Raw genomic sequence first — 16182 nt, 5'->3', positions numbered from 1 at the left:
TAACAGTGTCAACAACAGCGCCCTGCCGCCTTAAAGCTGACCTACATCAGTGAAGAAAAATGGCTGGGTTGTTATGGAAACCTGCAGTAAAACTGTATGTATGTGACCTTGTGTAAAATTGTCATCCACAGCCCCTTTAAAGCTGACCTACAGCAGTGAGTGGAGTAAAGTTGTGTGCAAGTGGAGACTAAGCATCTGCGAGCTTCTATTAGCTGATAAGGTACATGTGACTGTGTGTATGGCAGTTGGAATATGAGTGAAACACTTGCCAGCTTGTATTGGCTAATTGGTGCGGCTGCCACGCTATGCCACGCCTATTATGTGAATAGGAGCAGTGCTGCACACAAAGCCGTCCACTATTAGCTCCCTGCTTCCGGAGGATGTTAGAACACATGATCTGGACAGGATCAGAAAGTGTAATCAGTATGAAAGTTTGATTTCGGTCCTGCAAACCCCTTTATTTCAATTGTAAATTTCTTCATTTTCCATGTGGCTAAATAAGTGACTATAAAATAAAAAGCTGTTTATGAGAAAACAAGGTATAAATGATATTTTTAACAATCAACATGTTTCATAATAATTTATTGTATAGGTAGGATATAGCAGTTTTATCAATAAACACTATACAAAGATTTTCTTAAATGTAATTCAAATACTATAGCTGTAAGTATAAATATCAATTGTAATGGAAGAATCATTTATTGTAAATGAATAGAAAGCTTTAAAGGGGCTGTCCATTGTAATACCCAGTGTAAGAGACAAGGTTATCATTTGTATAACGTTATGAGCAGGCAGATGAAATGGTCATGGACTGTATATCACATGACCATGGACCGTATATCACATGATCATGGACTGTGTATCACATGACCATGGACCGTATATCACATGACCATGGACCATATATCACATGACCATGGATCATATATCACATGACCATGGACTGTATATCACGTGACCATGGACCGTATATTACATGACCATGGACTGTATATCACATGACCATGGACTGTATATCACATGACCATGGACCGATTTTTATCCAAAGGAAGTAAACAATGGATAATAGAAAGCAGAGAAAAGGTATGTGAGGAATTGAAACAGGAAGTATATTAGAAAATTGTATAACTTTTCATTATACAAACAATAAGATTTGTCTCTCAATATTGCTTTGAGAGTGGCCAAACCCTTTAAGAATCTTCACATCAGCGCATCACATCAGTCCTACAAAAGGACCTAAAGAACAGAAAGACAGCACTTTTTTGCACCATACAGCCATTGCAGATGTGAACCCAGCCTTTCATGGATCATTTGTAATAATATGCTTTAATTTTTCTTGCCAAACGTATATGTAAATGTAAATCCAAACAGCATAGTGTTGATTCCGATTGTGTAGTATGTTTACACTCACAATGTATTTTCCTATGGATTGCAGAAACGCAGCATTTTGTGTTGCAGATATTGCTGCGTTTTTTTGAGCCAAGGTCAGGAGTAACCAAGGTCAGGTAACCATCTAAGAGCTGCCTATATGTTTTTTTTTTATTAATTTTCAAGCCTCTCCTGACTTTTGCTGAAAAAACGCAGCAAAATCTGCAACAAAATTATGTTTCTGCAACTTGGGACTTCAACCTAAAGCAATATTCCAACAAATAACAGTCGTGTTATATCTGAACATTATGGGATCTGTATCCTTCAGAAATGAGCGGATTCAATATCCCTTATTTTAGTGCTAAATATGGCCACTTTGCTTACGACAGGTACGGAAACAACTGTGCTAGCTATAACTACCTTAGAATGTAAAAGAGGGAGAGGCAAACTACTGTATGTTCTGTTCTGTCTTGCTGCAGGGTGTAATTCTTCAAGAATCCACACAGCTCTCTTGTTCTCTAAGTAGGTTGGTAATGATCAGGCATTTATGGCATTTTAGACTCGGTGTGCCACACATGCACAGGGAAGCTAGGTGAGCTATCCTTGGCTTCATTGGAGAAATGTACAAATGCAGACTTCATCTCTTGGTAACTATTAGGCTAAAGCCCCACGTTGCCGAAACACAGCTTTTTTTTGTTGCAGCTTTTGTTGCGGTTTTTTGAGCCAAAGCCAGGAGTGGATTCAGGAAAAGGCAGACTTATAAGAACTTCCTATATCTCTCCCATCTCTTTTGTAGCCATTCTTGGCTTTGGCTCAAAAAACTGCAATAAAATCTGCAACAAAAAAAACTGTTTCCGCAATGTGGGGCCTTAGCCTTAAAGTGCTTTTTGTTTTTAGGAACCATGGGGTGCACAGACTAGCATAGACAGTTTTTGGACACTATAGCACTGATGTGTAAGAACATATTGGTGGTCTCTACATCTGCTGGCCAATTCCCAAAGTATGTTCTCCTTCAAACAAAATATATGGCCAGTGATTTGTCCAACTGGAGTGATTTTAAAAGAATTTCAAGTTACTCAATGCATTTCTATTGACAATGATACGAGACAGCAATTATATTTAGTTAAAGAGGTTGTCCAGAGTTAAGGTTTTTATAAACTTTAAAGTCTACTGCATTCTGCCACAAAACTGCCCCAGATGACAGAACCATCAGATTGATGCAATTATAAGCACCCTCTAAATGTTTTTGACTAAGGCCCCAAGTTGTGGATAGGTGATTTTTTTGTTGTTGTTGTTTTGCTGCCTTTTTGAGCCAAAGTAAGGAGTGGATTGTGCATTAGGGGGAAGTATAAGTACTTACTTAATATTTACCATTTCTTTTATAACCACTCCTGGGTTTCTAAAAAAAAATGCAGAAAAATCTGCAACAAAAAAAGGCAGCATTTTAGCAGCATGGGATCTTAGCTTTAAAGGGGTATTCCTAACTCAAGGATCTTACTATATCTATAGTATCAAGCTTATAAGTTTTCTCTAAATTCATTGCTTCATTTGTCTGATATGTGAAAGTATTCCTATTATTGTTTACACATTGTTTCCTTGGTCCCCATCCTGTAACAGAGAGCCACTGCAATCTGGAAGGGCTGAATTCTCTCTGCTGTATGCCCTGAAAAATTAGTTGACTAATTGCAGTTATCTCTCTATGTAACCACAAAGATAACATTGAATTTACTTAAAGTCTGTTCTTTCATGTATTTTTTTTCTCTCCAAACCTATATAATGTAATATATATTTACCGTGCATATTATTTGATCTGCATTTGTATTCAATTTCAAATAATGATAAAAAATAATTAAACAGTGGTAAAGGCAATGTCTGTATCTAATGAGATACATCAAAGTGTCCTGTCCAGCAAACAAATTTGCCCACCAGCTTATTGAAGAATGTAGGAAGTGAAAGGAGAAGACAACAGGCAAAGCTACTGAGAGAGGGAGATGAGAAAACCCCATTAGGCCGGGGCCCTCACATTGTGAATACACTGCAGCAAAATACGCTGTATACCTGCAAAAAGGATGGATTCTGATTAATCCCATCCATACATTGAAGAAAAAATTCTGGAGCAAAAATGGTACGATTTCAAAAACCATTGCATTTTTGTAAATCACAGCATGTTAGAAAGTATAATAGAGACAGAAGTTTACAGTGTAAGGGCCCCTTTACACGGCGTAAGCGCGCCGCTCATGTAGACACGTATACACATGTCTGAGCGCGGCGCTTCAAAACAGAGCCCATTGATTTCAATGGGAAGCACGCGCTTCCCATTGAAATCAATGGGCTCTGTTTTGAAGTGCCGCGCTCGGACACGTGTATACGTGTCCAAATGAGCGGCACGCTTACGCCATGTAAAGGGGCCCTAAAACTCTGCAGACTTTCTGCAAAAAAAAAGCTGTGTAAAAAATGCAAAATGCTTCCACAGCAATTTTTGGCTGTTGCTCCCTTAGGCTAAGGATTGAAAAACTGTGCAAAAAAATTAAATTTTCTAACAGTCGCCATATTCTGACACCCATAACTTTTTTATATTTCTGTGTATGGGGATGCATAAAGGTGTACTTTTTAGTTATACCATTTTAGGGAATTGCTATTACTTTGATCACTTTATTTCAAAATTTTATCAGAGGCGAAACAGTGAAAAAACTGCAGTTCAGCACTTTGATTTTTTTTTTCCGCTACAGCATTCACCATACAGGAAAAACATTTTCATAGGTTTGCAGACCGGGTTTTTTCAGACACAGGAATACCTAATATGTATTTGTTTCACAGTATTTAAGTACTTTTATATGTGTTCTAAGAAAAAGGGAATGATTTGCATTTTCAATATTTTTATATGTTTGTTTACTTTTTAAAATGATTTTATATTGCATTTAATAAACCCCCTAGGGGTCTTGAATCCCAGGGAATCTGATCAATAACACAATCCATTACAATGCTAATGCATTGCAATGCACTGCAAAATCTCAGCACTGCTATTTCAGGCTACATAGAGCAACATGCAATAGAAGGTAACGCCAGACAAGCCTGTGAGCCTTCAATAGGCTTCCGACTGTCATGGTAACGGGACAATGGGCCTGGAGCTTGCTCCAGGTGCTGGCAAGCTCTTGCAAAATTGCGCCTTGATCAGCTTTGACCGAGGTGTCAGGGGCCTTAATGCCCACGATCATTGCGGGTACTGATCATCCATCATACTATTACGACGGATTTTGGAATAAAGTTAAATGATAGTAAATCTGAAGGATCTGATGGTCCCGTCATATTCTCTTTCAAAAAGGTGCACAATAGAGCGTAAAAATCCCACGTGCAACATATATTGTCAGAAGTGTCTTTTAGGAAGTCACAAAGCGCTGGTTTGTGTCTTTTTTATGCCATAAAAAGTGGACTAGAAGAGAATGAATAAATCACAAATACAACCACTAGCAAGATTTGATCTACATTACAATCTACATTATGTACCTTTCTATTGGGCAGGAGAATTAAAAAAATTTGAGGAAGTGTTTCTTCAAGTTAGCATTGTTTACAAATTCAGCTCAGTATATGTTCCCCATTGAGGGCTCCTTATTATATCACTACTTATTTTTGCATATTTTTGCCTAATTTGCATAATTATTTCAGTAAATGGTTTCTTTTCATCAGAACTTTTTAGCCCAAATCTTCTCTTAATAAATAAGTTTCTTGGCAGCCATCAGTGTGTTCTTCAAAAGCATCGCGACTGTCATTGGTCCCACACCTCCAGGCACTGGTGTTATGTAGCCTGCTTTCTCTTTGACTTCTGAAAAAAAAACAAAAAGAAGTAATTATTATAACTCTCTCAATTGTAAAATTTAGTATAGAGGTTTTTTTTGTTTAAGCTCTGAGCACACTGCCATTTGGAAAATTTGAGCGGGCCTATTACATTCCCTACATTCTGCTTTCACTGATTCCAATTGTGAACGGTCCCCGTAACACCTACACTGTATACCCTATATCTGTACATACAGATACTGACTGGCTCATTCCATGTACTGATTTGTTTTTTTGGTTTATAAAAATGACTGTACAATCTTCTATACAAAACGTATACATGATATATAATTCATTTTATATAGATATGTCATTTAGTAGTAGTAGTTTGTATATCTTTCTGCCCACAGACTATATGCGGACACTCCCCCCATACTCTCCTCCTTTTAACTTAATAGTATGACCCACTGGTTGTTGTCTTACTATTAGGCCAGATTCAGACAGGGGTTTTTGGGCCGGATTTTGATGCAGAATCCACGTCAGAATCCGGTTAAAAAAAAATGCCTCCCATTAAATTCAATGGGAGCCAAAAGAAGCAACATGCCCTTTTTCAGGCGGATTCTGCGGCTGAATCAGCTGACATCCGCCTCCCTTCTGATTAGGCCCATTCATTTCGGCCTAATCTGGAGCGGAATGCCGCGACTGAATGGTGGTGCACTGCATCGGCATCCAGTCGCAGCTGGCCGTTTTTTGGACTGGATTCTGAGGCAGCCTCCGTCCTAAATTCCGGTCCAAAAAACCCCGTATGAACCCGTCCTTAGGTTATAAAGAGACTGAGTGACACATTTGTAAGTTTGGGTTAGCTGTGTAGGGAGTGTGGTTAGTAACTTATGTGCAGGGTTATGTATACTGACACGCGGTTAAGTTAGCTGTTGGCTTCCAGTCAGGAGCCGACTCCCATCATTCACTTCAAAGAGTCGGCACAGAGTGAACAACCCATCACTAGTAGTTTGGCAGTGCGTAAACAAGAAGAAGAAACTACATATATTTGTGTATATTAGCATACCGCATGTATAGGAAATATGTGTCAAAGGAAACAAATTACCTTCAAAATCCACATCTCCAACTAATATTGTTGTTCCAGTAACTGGATCTTCTATGTGATTGATGCCGACATCTATTATAGCAGCCCCTTCTTTAACCATATCTGCTGTGATCAATTTTGGAATACCTGGAAAAAATGTTTTTAGTTTCATATCTATACTGATGGAATACTGTAGAAAATTTTCTTATGACAATATACCAGCCATTATGCAGAAGGGATATTCCAAGCTAAGCAATATGGGGGGATTTATTGACTTCTCCAGGCCAGGTCTGTTTCGGGCCTTAAAGAGGACTTTTCACCACTTCCAACAAGTCCAGTTCTTTACATCAATTAATAGGCAGTACTCCTCTGCACAGTTGAAATGTTATCTCTACCACCCTCCACCACCGTTCCTGGGCAATCAGGGCTGTTAGTTTTGGTGCCTTATATGCTATTTAGGCTCTGTGCTGTTAGGAGGGCAGGCTCAGTTAGGAGCAGGCAAGGTGTGTGATTCTGAGCTCTGACACTGGATACCTCTTATTGTAGCTCTGAATCACACCCCCTGCCTGCTGACACGTCCCTTTTGACATTATAGAACTTGAAGAGGACCTTTCACCACCTCCACCCATTCAAGTTCTTAGTATCTGTGAATAGGTGATGCTCCACTGATTCAAGCACAGTTGGAAATTTTCTCTCCAGCCGATCTCCAATCAGAGACAGCCGCTGTCAGAGCTCAGAATCACACCCCTTGCCTGGCCCTGCCTGACACCTCCTTCCTGGAGTATAGAGTCTAGATGGCACATCAAACATCAAGACTAACAGCATTGATGCTCAAGATTTTGTGGAGGCTAAAGAAAAAATTCCAACTATTCCAGAATCAGTGGAGCAACACCTATTGCCTCTGGGTCTCCGCCGTAATGTACAGCGGAGACCCAGAGCTAATGCCTGCAATCATAGTCCATTTTAATTGTGGGCATTGCAAGCCAGGATATCTCCCACAGTCAAAAAGCACCCCAGGGCCAACTCCCACCTGCCCTGCACGTGACGGATTCACGGGAGCTGAACTATTCCCATGCGAGCTGGAAGCATTCTGAAGTCTTTCAGGCCTGCAATAGGGATATTACTATTGTGCTTGTTCTATGAGAATTCTGCCTGACAGTACAGAAGCTAAATAACACGAGGCAGTAGAGGCTAGAGAAAAAATTTCAGATGTACTGGAAACAGTGGAGCAGCACCTATTAAATGATCAAAGAGATGATCTTGGTGGTGAAAGGTCCTCTCAAGGCTAAGGCCTCACGTAGCATCCCGTAGCAAAAAAAAAACGCTGCTGGAAAAATGTGGCAGCAACACATCCCAATTTTTCCTGCAGCGCTTTCCACAGAAAGTTCATAGAGGTCTCCTCTGTGGACTTTCTGCTTCAATTATAACTACATGAAACTCAACAGCTTTTCTGTATAATTGGCATGCCGCAATTTCCTAAACTGCAACAGTTGTGGAAATCGCAGTATGTCCACTGTGCATATGTTCCTGCAAAGTGGGGATGGGATTCACTAGATTTCCATCCACTTTGCAGTGACTGTAAAATGCTGCAACAAAAAAGCTGCGTTTCCACAACGTAGGGCCCCAAGCCCAAAGAAATGTAACTTTCCAATTTAGCGACACAAATTCTACAAAATTCTAACTTTATTGAGGCAATCTATTACCTACTATGACTAGAGTGAATATATTTGGCAATCGACTTTTAGGCTAAGGCCCCTGTTGCGGAAACGTAGGGGTTTTTTGCAGTTTGTGGTGCTTTTTTTTTTTTTTTGAGCAAAAGCCAAGAATGGCTACAAAAGGAAAAGGGATGTATAGGAAGTTCTTATACTTCTACCTTCTGCTCAATCCACTTCTGACTTTGGCTCAAAAAAATGCAGCAAAAACTGCAACATAAAAAGTTGCATTTATGCAAGGTGAGGCCTCAGCCTTACTGTTATATGCTAGTGACATTCTCTTTACCTACTTTCCTTATCGTGTTTATATATATATATATATATATATATATATATATATATATATATATACAGTGCTCACAATTATTTATTCCATATTTTTTATGGAAAACAAAGATTAAGTGGGCCTCGAACGACTTGCTCTCTGGAACTTCATGTGGCTGCAGCCATTTCATCCATATGGCATTGCATTATGGAAATATTCTAACAGAGTCAGACCAAGGAACCCTTCATGTTTCTCCATATGACATTGAGATATATAGATACGGTATATAGTAGGGTGCTTTAGAAGGTTATTGTCATCATGTTGCAGTTCCATATTGCAGTTGTGTAGGGCTAAAAAACACTCATCTTTATAAAGTCTGTGTAGCCTATTGCAAACACCACTAAACTTTAGAGTTTATGTAGCAGTGCTTAGAGGCAATACTAATGTTCTCCTTCCCTGCAATTATTTAAGGTGTGTAGAGTACAGACATTTGGGAGTGTATTATTTTAGGAATTACTACATGAAACAAACCAGTTTACAATATGTTTTACATTTAATGCAAATTTGTATACAATACTGAAAAAAACTGCTGTGTCTGCTATGAAAGAAGCTTTGTTATCGAATATAGACTCTCTCATACCATAGTGGAAAAAAAAGCTTTAAAAAAATATAATAAATAAATAAAATAAATAAAAGTTGTAAATCCCTCCTTTCCCTAGAATACATAAAAAAGTAGAAAATTACTGTGAAACACATACACATTAGGTATCCCTGTGTCTACTGAATATAGGGTATCTGCAGTGCTCCTGTTCCGTCGGGAAGGGGTTAATAGGAGCACTGCAGAGACCCTATATTCAGCCAGGCTGAATTCCACGTGGGGGAAAAAACCCAGTCCTCAAGCTCAGGGAAGGGGCAGCCAGACAACCAAAACACCCCCTCCCCTTCCCCAGCACCCAGCAACTACTGCACCCAAAAACTCTGACCATTTTAATTTTTGAAATTTTCCAGTAGCTGCATTTCCCCCACTCAGCTTATACTTGAGTCAATAAGTTTTCCCAGTTTTTTGTGGTAAAATAAGGCGCCTTGGCTTATATTCTGGTCAGCTTATACTTGAGTATATACGGTAGTTTTAATAAATTTGACGCATTTTCTCCCATGATGTATGGATTGAGGCGTGCACACCTCTTAATAAATTTGATGCATCTTTTGTTGTCCTCACATCAGGAATTGAAATCTATTCCTCCTATAACAAGGTATAGATTTGTTATTTCTTATAAAGTAAGTTTTGTTGCTTCTCTAGAAACCCCTTACACTTTTATTGCAACAAAAATTCAGTTTAAGGTTTCTCCAAGACATTTTATAACATATCTTCTTCCGCTATGAACTGTAGACATAGAGCCCAGGCTGAATATTCTAATAGAGTTGCATTCCAATAAAGTAGAATATCTATGAAAAGTTCATTTATTTCAGCAATTCAATTGAAAAAGCTTTTCATACACACAGTGTTCTAGTTCAAGTGTTCATCTCGGTGAATGTTGATGTTAGGGCTTACAGCTAATGAAGGCCCCGAAGTTACTATCTCATAGAGTTAGAGAATTATGTAAGACAAATTATAAAAATGGTTTTTCAATGCAGAAATGTTGGTCTACTGAAAGGTATGTATAGTATATGCTCCTTTTGCATGAATTACTGTATCAATGCAGCAATGTGGCATGGAGGTGATCAGCCTGTGGCGCTGCAGAGGTGTTATGGAAGACCAGGTTGCTTTGAGGAATTCAGTTGTCTGCATTGTTGGGTCTGGTGTCTCTCATCTTCCTCTTGACAATATTCCATAAATTCTCTATGGGTTTAGGTCAGGTGAATTTGCTGGTGATCAAGCACAATACCAACAGTGATCCAACACCAGCAGATTTCAAATTATCACTTACAGTAGAAAATTCACACAGGACCTCAAGCTTCTTGCATTATATGCCTCTACATTCTTCCTACACACTCTGAGACCTCAGTTTTTAAATTAAATTTATTTTTATCTATAAACATGACTTTGGACCACTGAACAACATTCTAGTCTTTTCTCCCTAGCCCAGATAAGACACTTCTGACGTTGTCTCTGGCTCATGAGTGGCTTGACACAAGGAATGTGACAGCTGTAGTCCAGATCCTGGATATGCCTGTGTGTGGTGGCTCCTGAAGCACTGACTCCAGCAGCAGTCCACTCCTTGTGAGTCTCCCCAAATTCTTGAATGGCCTTTTCTAGACAATGCTTTCACTCAACTTTCCATTAATGTGCTTGGATACAGCACTCTATGAACAGCCATTTTCTTTCTACCCTGGTTGTGGAGGATGCCAAACACTGTCTTATAAACGTCTGTTAAGTCAGTAGTCTTCCACATGATTGTGTAACCTGCTGAACCAGACTGGGGGAGCATTTAAAAGCTTAGGAAACCTTGGCAGGTGTCTTGTTTTGATTGAGTGTGATATCATGAGTCTAAAATAATCAAATTTTTCTCCATATTCTAATTTTCTGAGATGGTAATTTATGGTCACGCAAAGTTTTTCTCCAATCCACCCCATTCTGAATTTTTTTCCAGCTTCCCAGTAGATTGCACATAATATTAAGTGGTACCACTACAAACTACCATTTTTTTTTTTTTTTTTTTTAATGTAGATTGTGAGCCCTATATAGGGATCACAATGTACTTTTTTTCCCTATCAGTATGTCTTTGTAGACTGGGAGGAAATCCACACAAACACGGGAAGAACATACAAACTCCTTGCAGATGTTGTTCCTGGCAGGATTCAAACCCAGGACTCCAGCGCTAACCACTGAGCCACTGTGTTGCCCCCACTACAAACTACAATTTGTCTAGCACAAAAATATTAAGCCCTCGTGTAGTGCTTTGAAAGGAAAAAATTAAAGTTATGGCTTTAGGAATGAAGGGAGTCAAAAACAAAAATCGAAAAACGCCTGCTGCAGGAAGGGGTTAACTTGTTATATTAGCATACAAAATGTCATTGGGTCCAACATTATAACACATGCTTTAAGTCAGACCAGAGAGTTGTGTCAAGTTTAACTCTCAGATTAAATAGTCACTGTTATTTCAGCAACCTTTGCATAAACCAATAGAACAAACAGGTATAAGAAAGCTTGTAATATATCTTAACAAAAAAATCTGCATTTTTTTACCTTCTTCCCCCCCCCCCCCCCCACCTTATTCTTCAGTCTCTATTATATCCATCTCTAGATGTAGTGCAAGTCACTTGGACCAGATTAGACATCTAAAGAATGGAGATTGCAGGCGGCAGAAATATGGAGGGAATGAGGGAGGGAGGGTGGGAGGAAAAGAGACAGAGGTTTAGGCTGATGCTGGAGCTTAATCATAAGTTTCTATCACAGTACAAGTACTTTATTCACATCAATACTTATCTGTATATAGAAGAAATGAGGCAGCACTCCCAAAGATTATCTGAAGTGGTTTGCTTTTCTTTAACATAAGTTTATAAAGGATCATATCAGGAATGACATCATAACTCTAGGATATCCAAAAACACAATGCACAATGCAACGTTTTGGGTTTTAAACCGTTCATCAAACATAAAGTATTGGACTGAAAGAAAGAAGTCAGCAGATGTGATACCTGATGATATCACACCAGGGGAGGGGAACCAGTGGCCTCTAAGGATCTGGAACTATATACTTGAATTACGATGGCTTTATTTATTTATGTTGCTTATTTATATAGCGCCAACATATTCTGTAGCGCTTTACTGACATTATCTGCCACTGTCCCATATAGGATTCACAATCTACATTCTCTATGAGTATGTCTTTGGAATGTGGGAAGAAACCAAAGTAACCTAGAGGTAATCCCCACAAACATGGGAGGAACATACAACTCCTTGTAAATATGTCTTTGGTCAGATTTGAACCTAGGATTCCAGTATTGCAAGGCTGCACCTGAAGTGATATTTTATATAAAGAAAAGCAAACCACTTCAACAATCGGATAACCTCTTGGAGTGCTGTCCCATTTCTTCTACATTGGACTAATATTGAGAGTTTGGTCAGTTCCGCCTGGGAACTTGCAAGCACTTATGGAGTCTCAATTGTATGCTACATGATATCTGAATTACTAGGTGAGAGAGAGAAAGTTAGGAAGCAGATTTTCCTCTTCTTACTGTGAGCAATGTATGGTAGCTAGGCTAGACCTTCAAGCTTGGGATAAGCTGAAAACTATTAATGCTAAATAATTCATAATACAAGTTATCTAATGGCCAATAATAGTGTTATTTATTGTGTAGCTTATCCTGTAAAGTCACCTGAAACGACAAGTACACCCTGAGAGATCTGGTATGCATTCAGAATATACAAAGTAAACCTTATAAAGATGAATGATCAGCAAAATTAGTAAGCTAAAACATAACTTTTATTGGTATCAATCACTAAAATAGTGTCAAAATAGGTGTGGACATGTGCAACAACAAATCATAATTAAAATATGTGCCATAACCCTGAATAGATAAGAAGGCTATCCCAATGGCTGCTAATTAATCAATATCAGCACTTGTAAAGTCCATATCCCCTATTAATAAACCATCATTCGGTCATGTATAACAACAGAGTCGGTATGGGATTCTCCTCTCACACCTCAGTTTGTTCTTTTGACCAAATGGTAAACCAGGGAACCAGGGGTAATAAATCAATAGACGCTATTTATGGCCAACCACTAATGCCATACCCTGCCCCTCAATTCCACGTCACTGCCAGGGAGCCAATCAGAGATAAGTATCTCCCACCAGCCTCCTTACATGTCATAGAAGAGAGGCAGAGATCCTGGTAAGTGAATAAATGCACATGGCTACTACAGGTACTATGATCATGCTACTCATAACAAAGTGGCGAGTTTATGCTCAGTTGGAATACTCCAATCAGTATATGATTAATCAACTAGAATAGGAGAAATATATCCATAAGAAAAGCACCTGATATACCAAAGGCTCTCTTAAATATATATAAAGAGAGAGAGACAGAGAGTAGAGGATCGCTCAGGTAGATGCTCAGTAGCAGTTCACGAAACAGGAACACAGAGACTGGGTTACACTCAAGTTCAGCGTTTATTTCACTTGAGGTGCATAAACTGCCTCTGCAAAGGCATAAACAAACAAAACAAAAGCCTTCTTGGCTGAGAACTAACTATAACATGACACTGACTATACAGGAACCTGGCTGCCAGACTCTTGCTCCGGTAAACATCAAACAGGTGGCACAGTACCTGGTTTGGACAGGTCAACTCTGTCAGTGCGGTGCCATAGCTCCTAGTCCTGACACACAGTCTATATCAGACCTTAATTACACAGCTGACCTCCCTGGTGTGGGTCTTTACCATACACTCTGTAGCTGCCTGGCTGGAACATATCTGTCCTCCCAGGCCACACCCTTTACTCTCTCACAATATATATATATATATATATATGTATATTACCCTACTATATTATACCCTACTAGTAAGCTAGTACAGAAGGTTTGTCTAATCAATTGCGTACATTGAATACTCTGTTTAAGAACTGCATTTTTTCATCATGCATTATAAGCATATGAGCACTTTTGAATTGGCCTTGCATGCATAGTAACTGAATTGCCTTTGATCCTTAAATCTTTATATTCTTCTGCATATCATATCTGCTACAAGTGGACAAATAGACAAAAAAAACTTTTGGTTTCGCTAAACAACCCACATATCCAGTTCATATGGCTTACAGCTTGGGCAGATCCTGGGAACATCTTTCCAAATCTCTATGAGCCAAAGGCATGTTCCAGTAAATTAACCTATAGGAAGTGCCAAACCTACTGAAGTAGGACACTTAATGTGATTATAAAATGTTATAAAGGTTTACAATTAGAAATGATAAACTATTTAAAGCTCTTTGTAATTATATGGAGATTAGCACAATCATTCTAGGATCTTTCTACATGTGCTAGAAGCTGAAATGTACAGTATACGTACAATTACAGATTGTACAATGGAGATGAGGAGTCAGGGGGATATCTGATAGTGGAAATTCTGAGGGTGTGCATGGCCTTGATGAAGTGTATAGGACCTAGTAACTGGGTCAGGGTGACAAGGTGAGAAATCAAAACGGTGGTGGCAGTGGTGATAGTAACAATTCCAGCCATTGTGCAAACCCAACATGCAAAAAGCCTACCTGGGGCAGACCTAGAGGAACATGCATGGTGGGGGTGATGGTACTGGTGTTGATGGTGGTAGACTTGTTCCTACTCCTGCTGGTGGCAGGAACTACACGCAGTCATCTCCAAACAATAAATTTATGGAAATGTGCAAGATCTGCAAGCAGAAACTTAGCCCTGACCATGCATTTAAAATATCATCTTAACATACTCACATGATTCCACTGTGTTTCGCTAACTGATGGCATGCGCTCAACCTCAATGGAGGATACTTAGCCACCATTATTTCTCTATGAAAGCTGTCCCTGTGTCAGAAAATGTGGGCCTTTCCTTGGATACATCAGTCTGGGAAAAGGTACATGTAACCTTTGCCACGTGGAGCAGCACTTACATCCCACCACTGAAGAACGCCATACAGCATACCAGCATTCTTCAGCATCACGACGTAATGGAAGCAGCGGCAATTACAGCACACCATGGAGGTAGTGCAGAGGTTGGCCAGGAGTATGGACAGAAGAGTAAACATTATCGGCTGCCTGGTTCATCGTATTAGTCCCTGCCACACTGCCACATGTGTTGCCACAGCTACCACCAAGGTCAATACACAAACATGTCCTGGTGCCTAGTCCACCATCACATCCCACTATATTACAATGTTTGTGCCACAGTGTTGAGATATCTAATAACTGATGGACACAGTAATATTTCAGGATTGAAATGAGGTTTATTGTGCAATATGCATTAAACCAAAATTTGACTGGTGCAAAAGTATGGGCACCTCAACAGAAAAGTGACATTAATATTTAGTAGATCCTCCTTTTGCAAAGATAACAGCCTCTAGTCGCTTCCTGTAGCTTTTAATCAGTTCCTGGATCCTGGATGAAGGTATTTTGGACCATTCCTCTTTACAAAACAATTCAAGTTCAGTTAAGTTTGATGGTCGCCGAGCATGGACAGCCCACTCTCAAATGATCTGAAAACAAAGATTGTTCAACATAGTTGTTCAGGGGAAGGATACAAAAAGTTGTCTCAGAGATTTAACCTGTCAGTTTCCACTGTGAGGAACATAGTAAGGAAATGGAAGACCACAGGGACAGTTCTTGTTAAGCCCAGAAGTGGCAAGTCAAGAAAAATATCAGAAAGGCAGAGAAGAAGAATGGTGAGAACAGTCAAGGACAATCCACAGACCACCTCCAAAGAGCTGCAGCATCATCTTACTGCAGATGGTGTCACTGTGCATCGGTCAACAATACAGCACACTTTGCACAAGGTGAAGCTGTATGGGAGAGTGATGAGAAAGAAGCCGTTTCTGCAAGCACGCCACAAACAGAGTCGCCTGAGGTATGCAAAAGCACATTTGGACAAGCCAGCTTCATTTTGGAAGAAGGTCCTGTGGACTGATGAAACAAAGATTGAGTTGTTTGGTCATACAAAAAGGTGTTATGCATGGTGTCCAAAAAAAAAACAGCATTCCAAGAAAAACAATTGCTACCCACTGTAAAATTTGTGGAGGTTCCATCATGCTTTGGGGCTGTGTGGCCAATGCCGGCACCAGGAATCTTGTTAAGTTGAGGGTCGCATGGATTCCACTCAGTATCAGCAGATTCTTGAGAATAATGTTCAAGAATCAGTGACGAAGTTGAAGTTACGCCGGGGATGGATATTTCAGCAAGACAATGATCCAAAACACCGCTCCAAATCCTCAGGCATTCATGCAGAGGAACAATTACAATGTTCTGGAATGGCCATCCCAGTCCCCAGACCTGAATATCATTGAACATCTGTGGAATGATTTG

The 16182-nt window shown here is 39.5% G+C and overlaps 1 protein-coding gene across 1 annotated transcript in view; it reads right to left on the bottom strand.

Moving 5' to 3' along the window:
- Window positions 1–5075: 5075 nt before the first annotated feature.
- The window catches only part of MTHFD2L (methylenetetrahydrofolate dehydrogenase (NADP+ dependent) 2 like), a 50187-nt gene continuing 39080 nt past the window's right edge, over window positions 5076–16182 (bottom strand). Inside the window, exons 7-8 of the mRNA XM_075285294.1 lie at window positions 6245–6370; window positions 5076–5188 (exon numbers count right to left, since the gene is read on the bottom strand). Coding sequence (XP_075141395.1) covers window positions 5076–5188; window positions 6245–6370 — 239 coding nt within the window. The remainder of the gene's footprint in view (window positions 5189–6244; window positions 6371–16182) is intronic.

This window comes from Leptodactylus fuscus, chromosome 1 (assembly GCF_031893055.1).
Source record: "Leptodactylus fuscus isolate aLepFus1 chromosome 1, aLepFus1.hap2, whole genome shotgun sequence".
Classification (NCBI taxonomy): domain Eukaryota; kingdom Metazoa; phylum Chordata; class Amphibia; order Anura; family Leptodactylidae; genus Leptodactylus; species Leptodactylus fuscus.
Note: the sequence above shows the minus strand (reverse complement) of the source record. Positions and strands in the feature narration are given on the sequence as shown.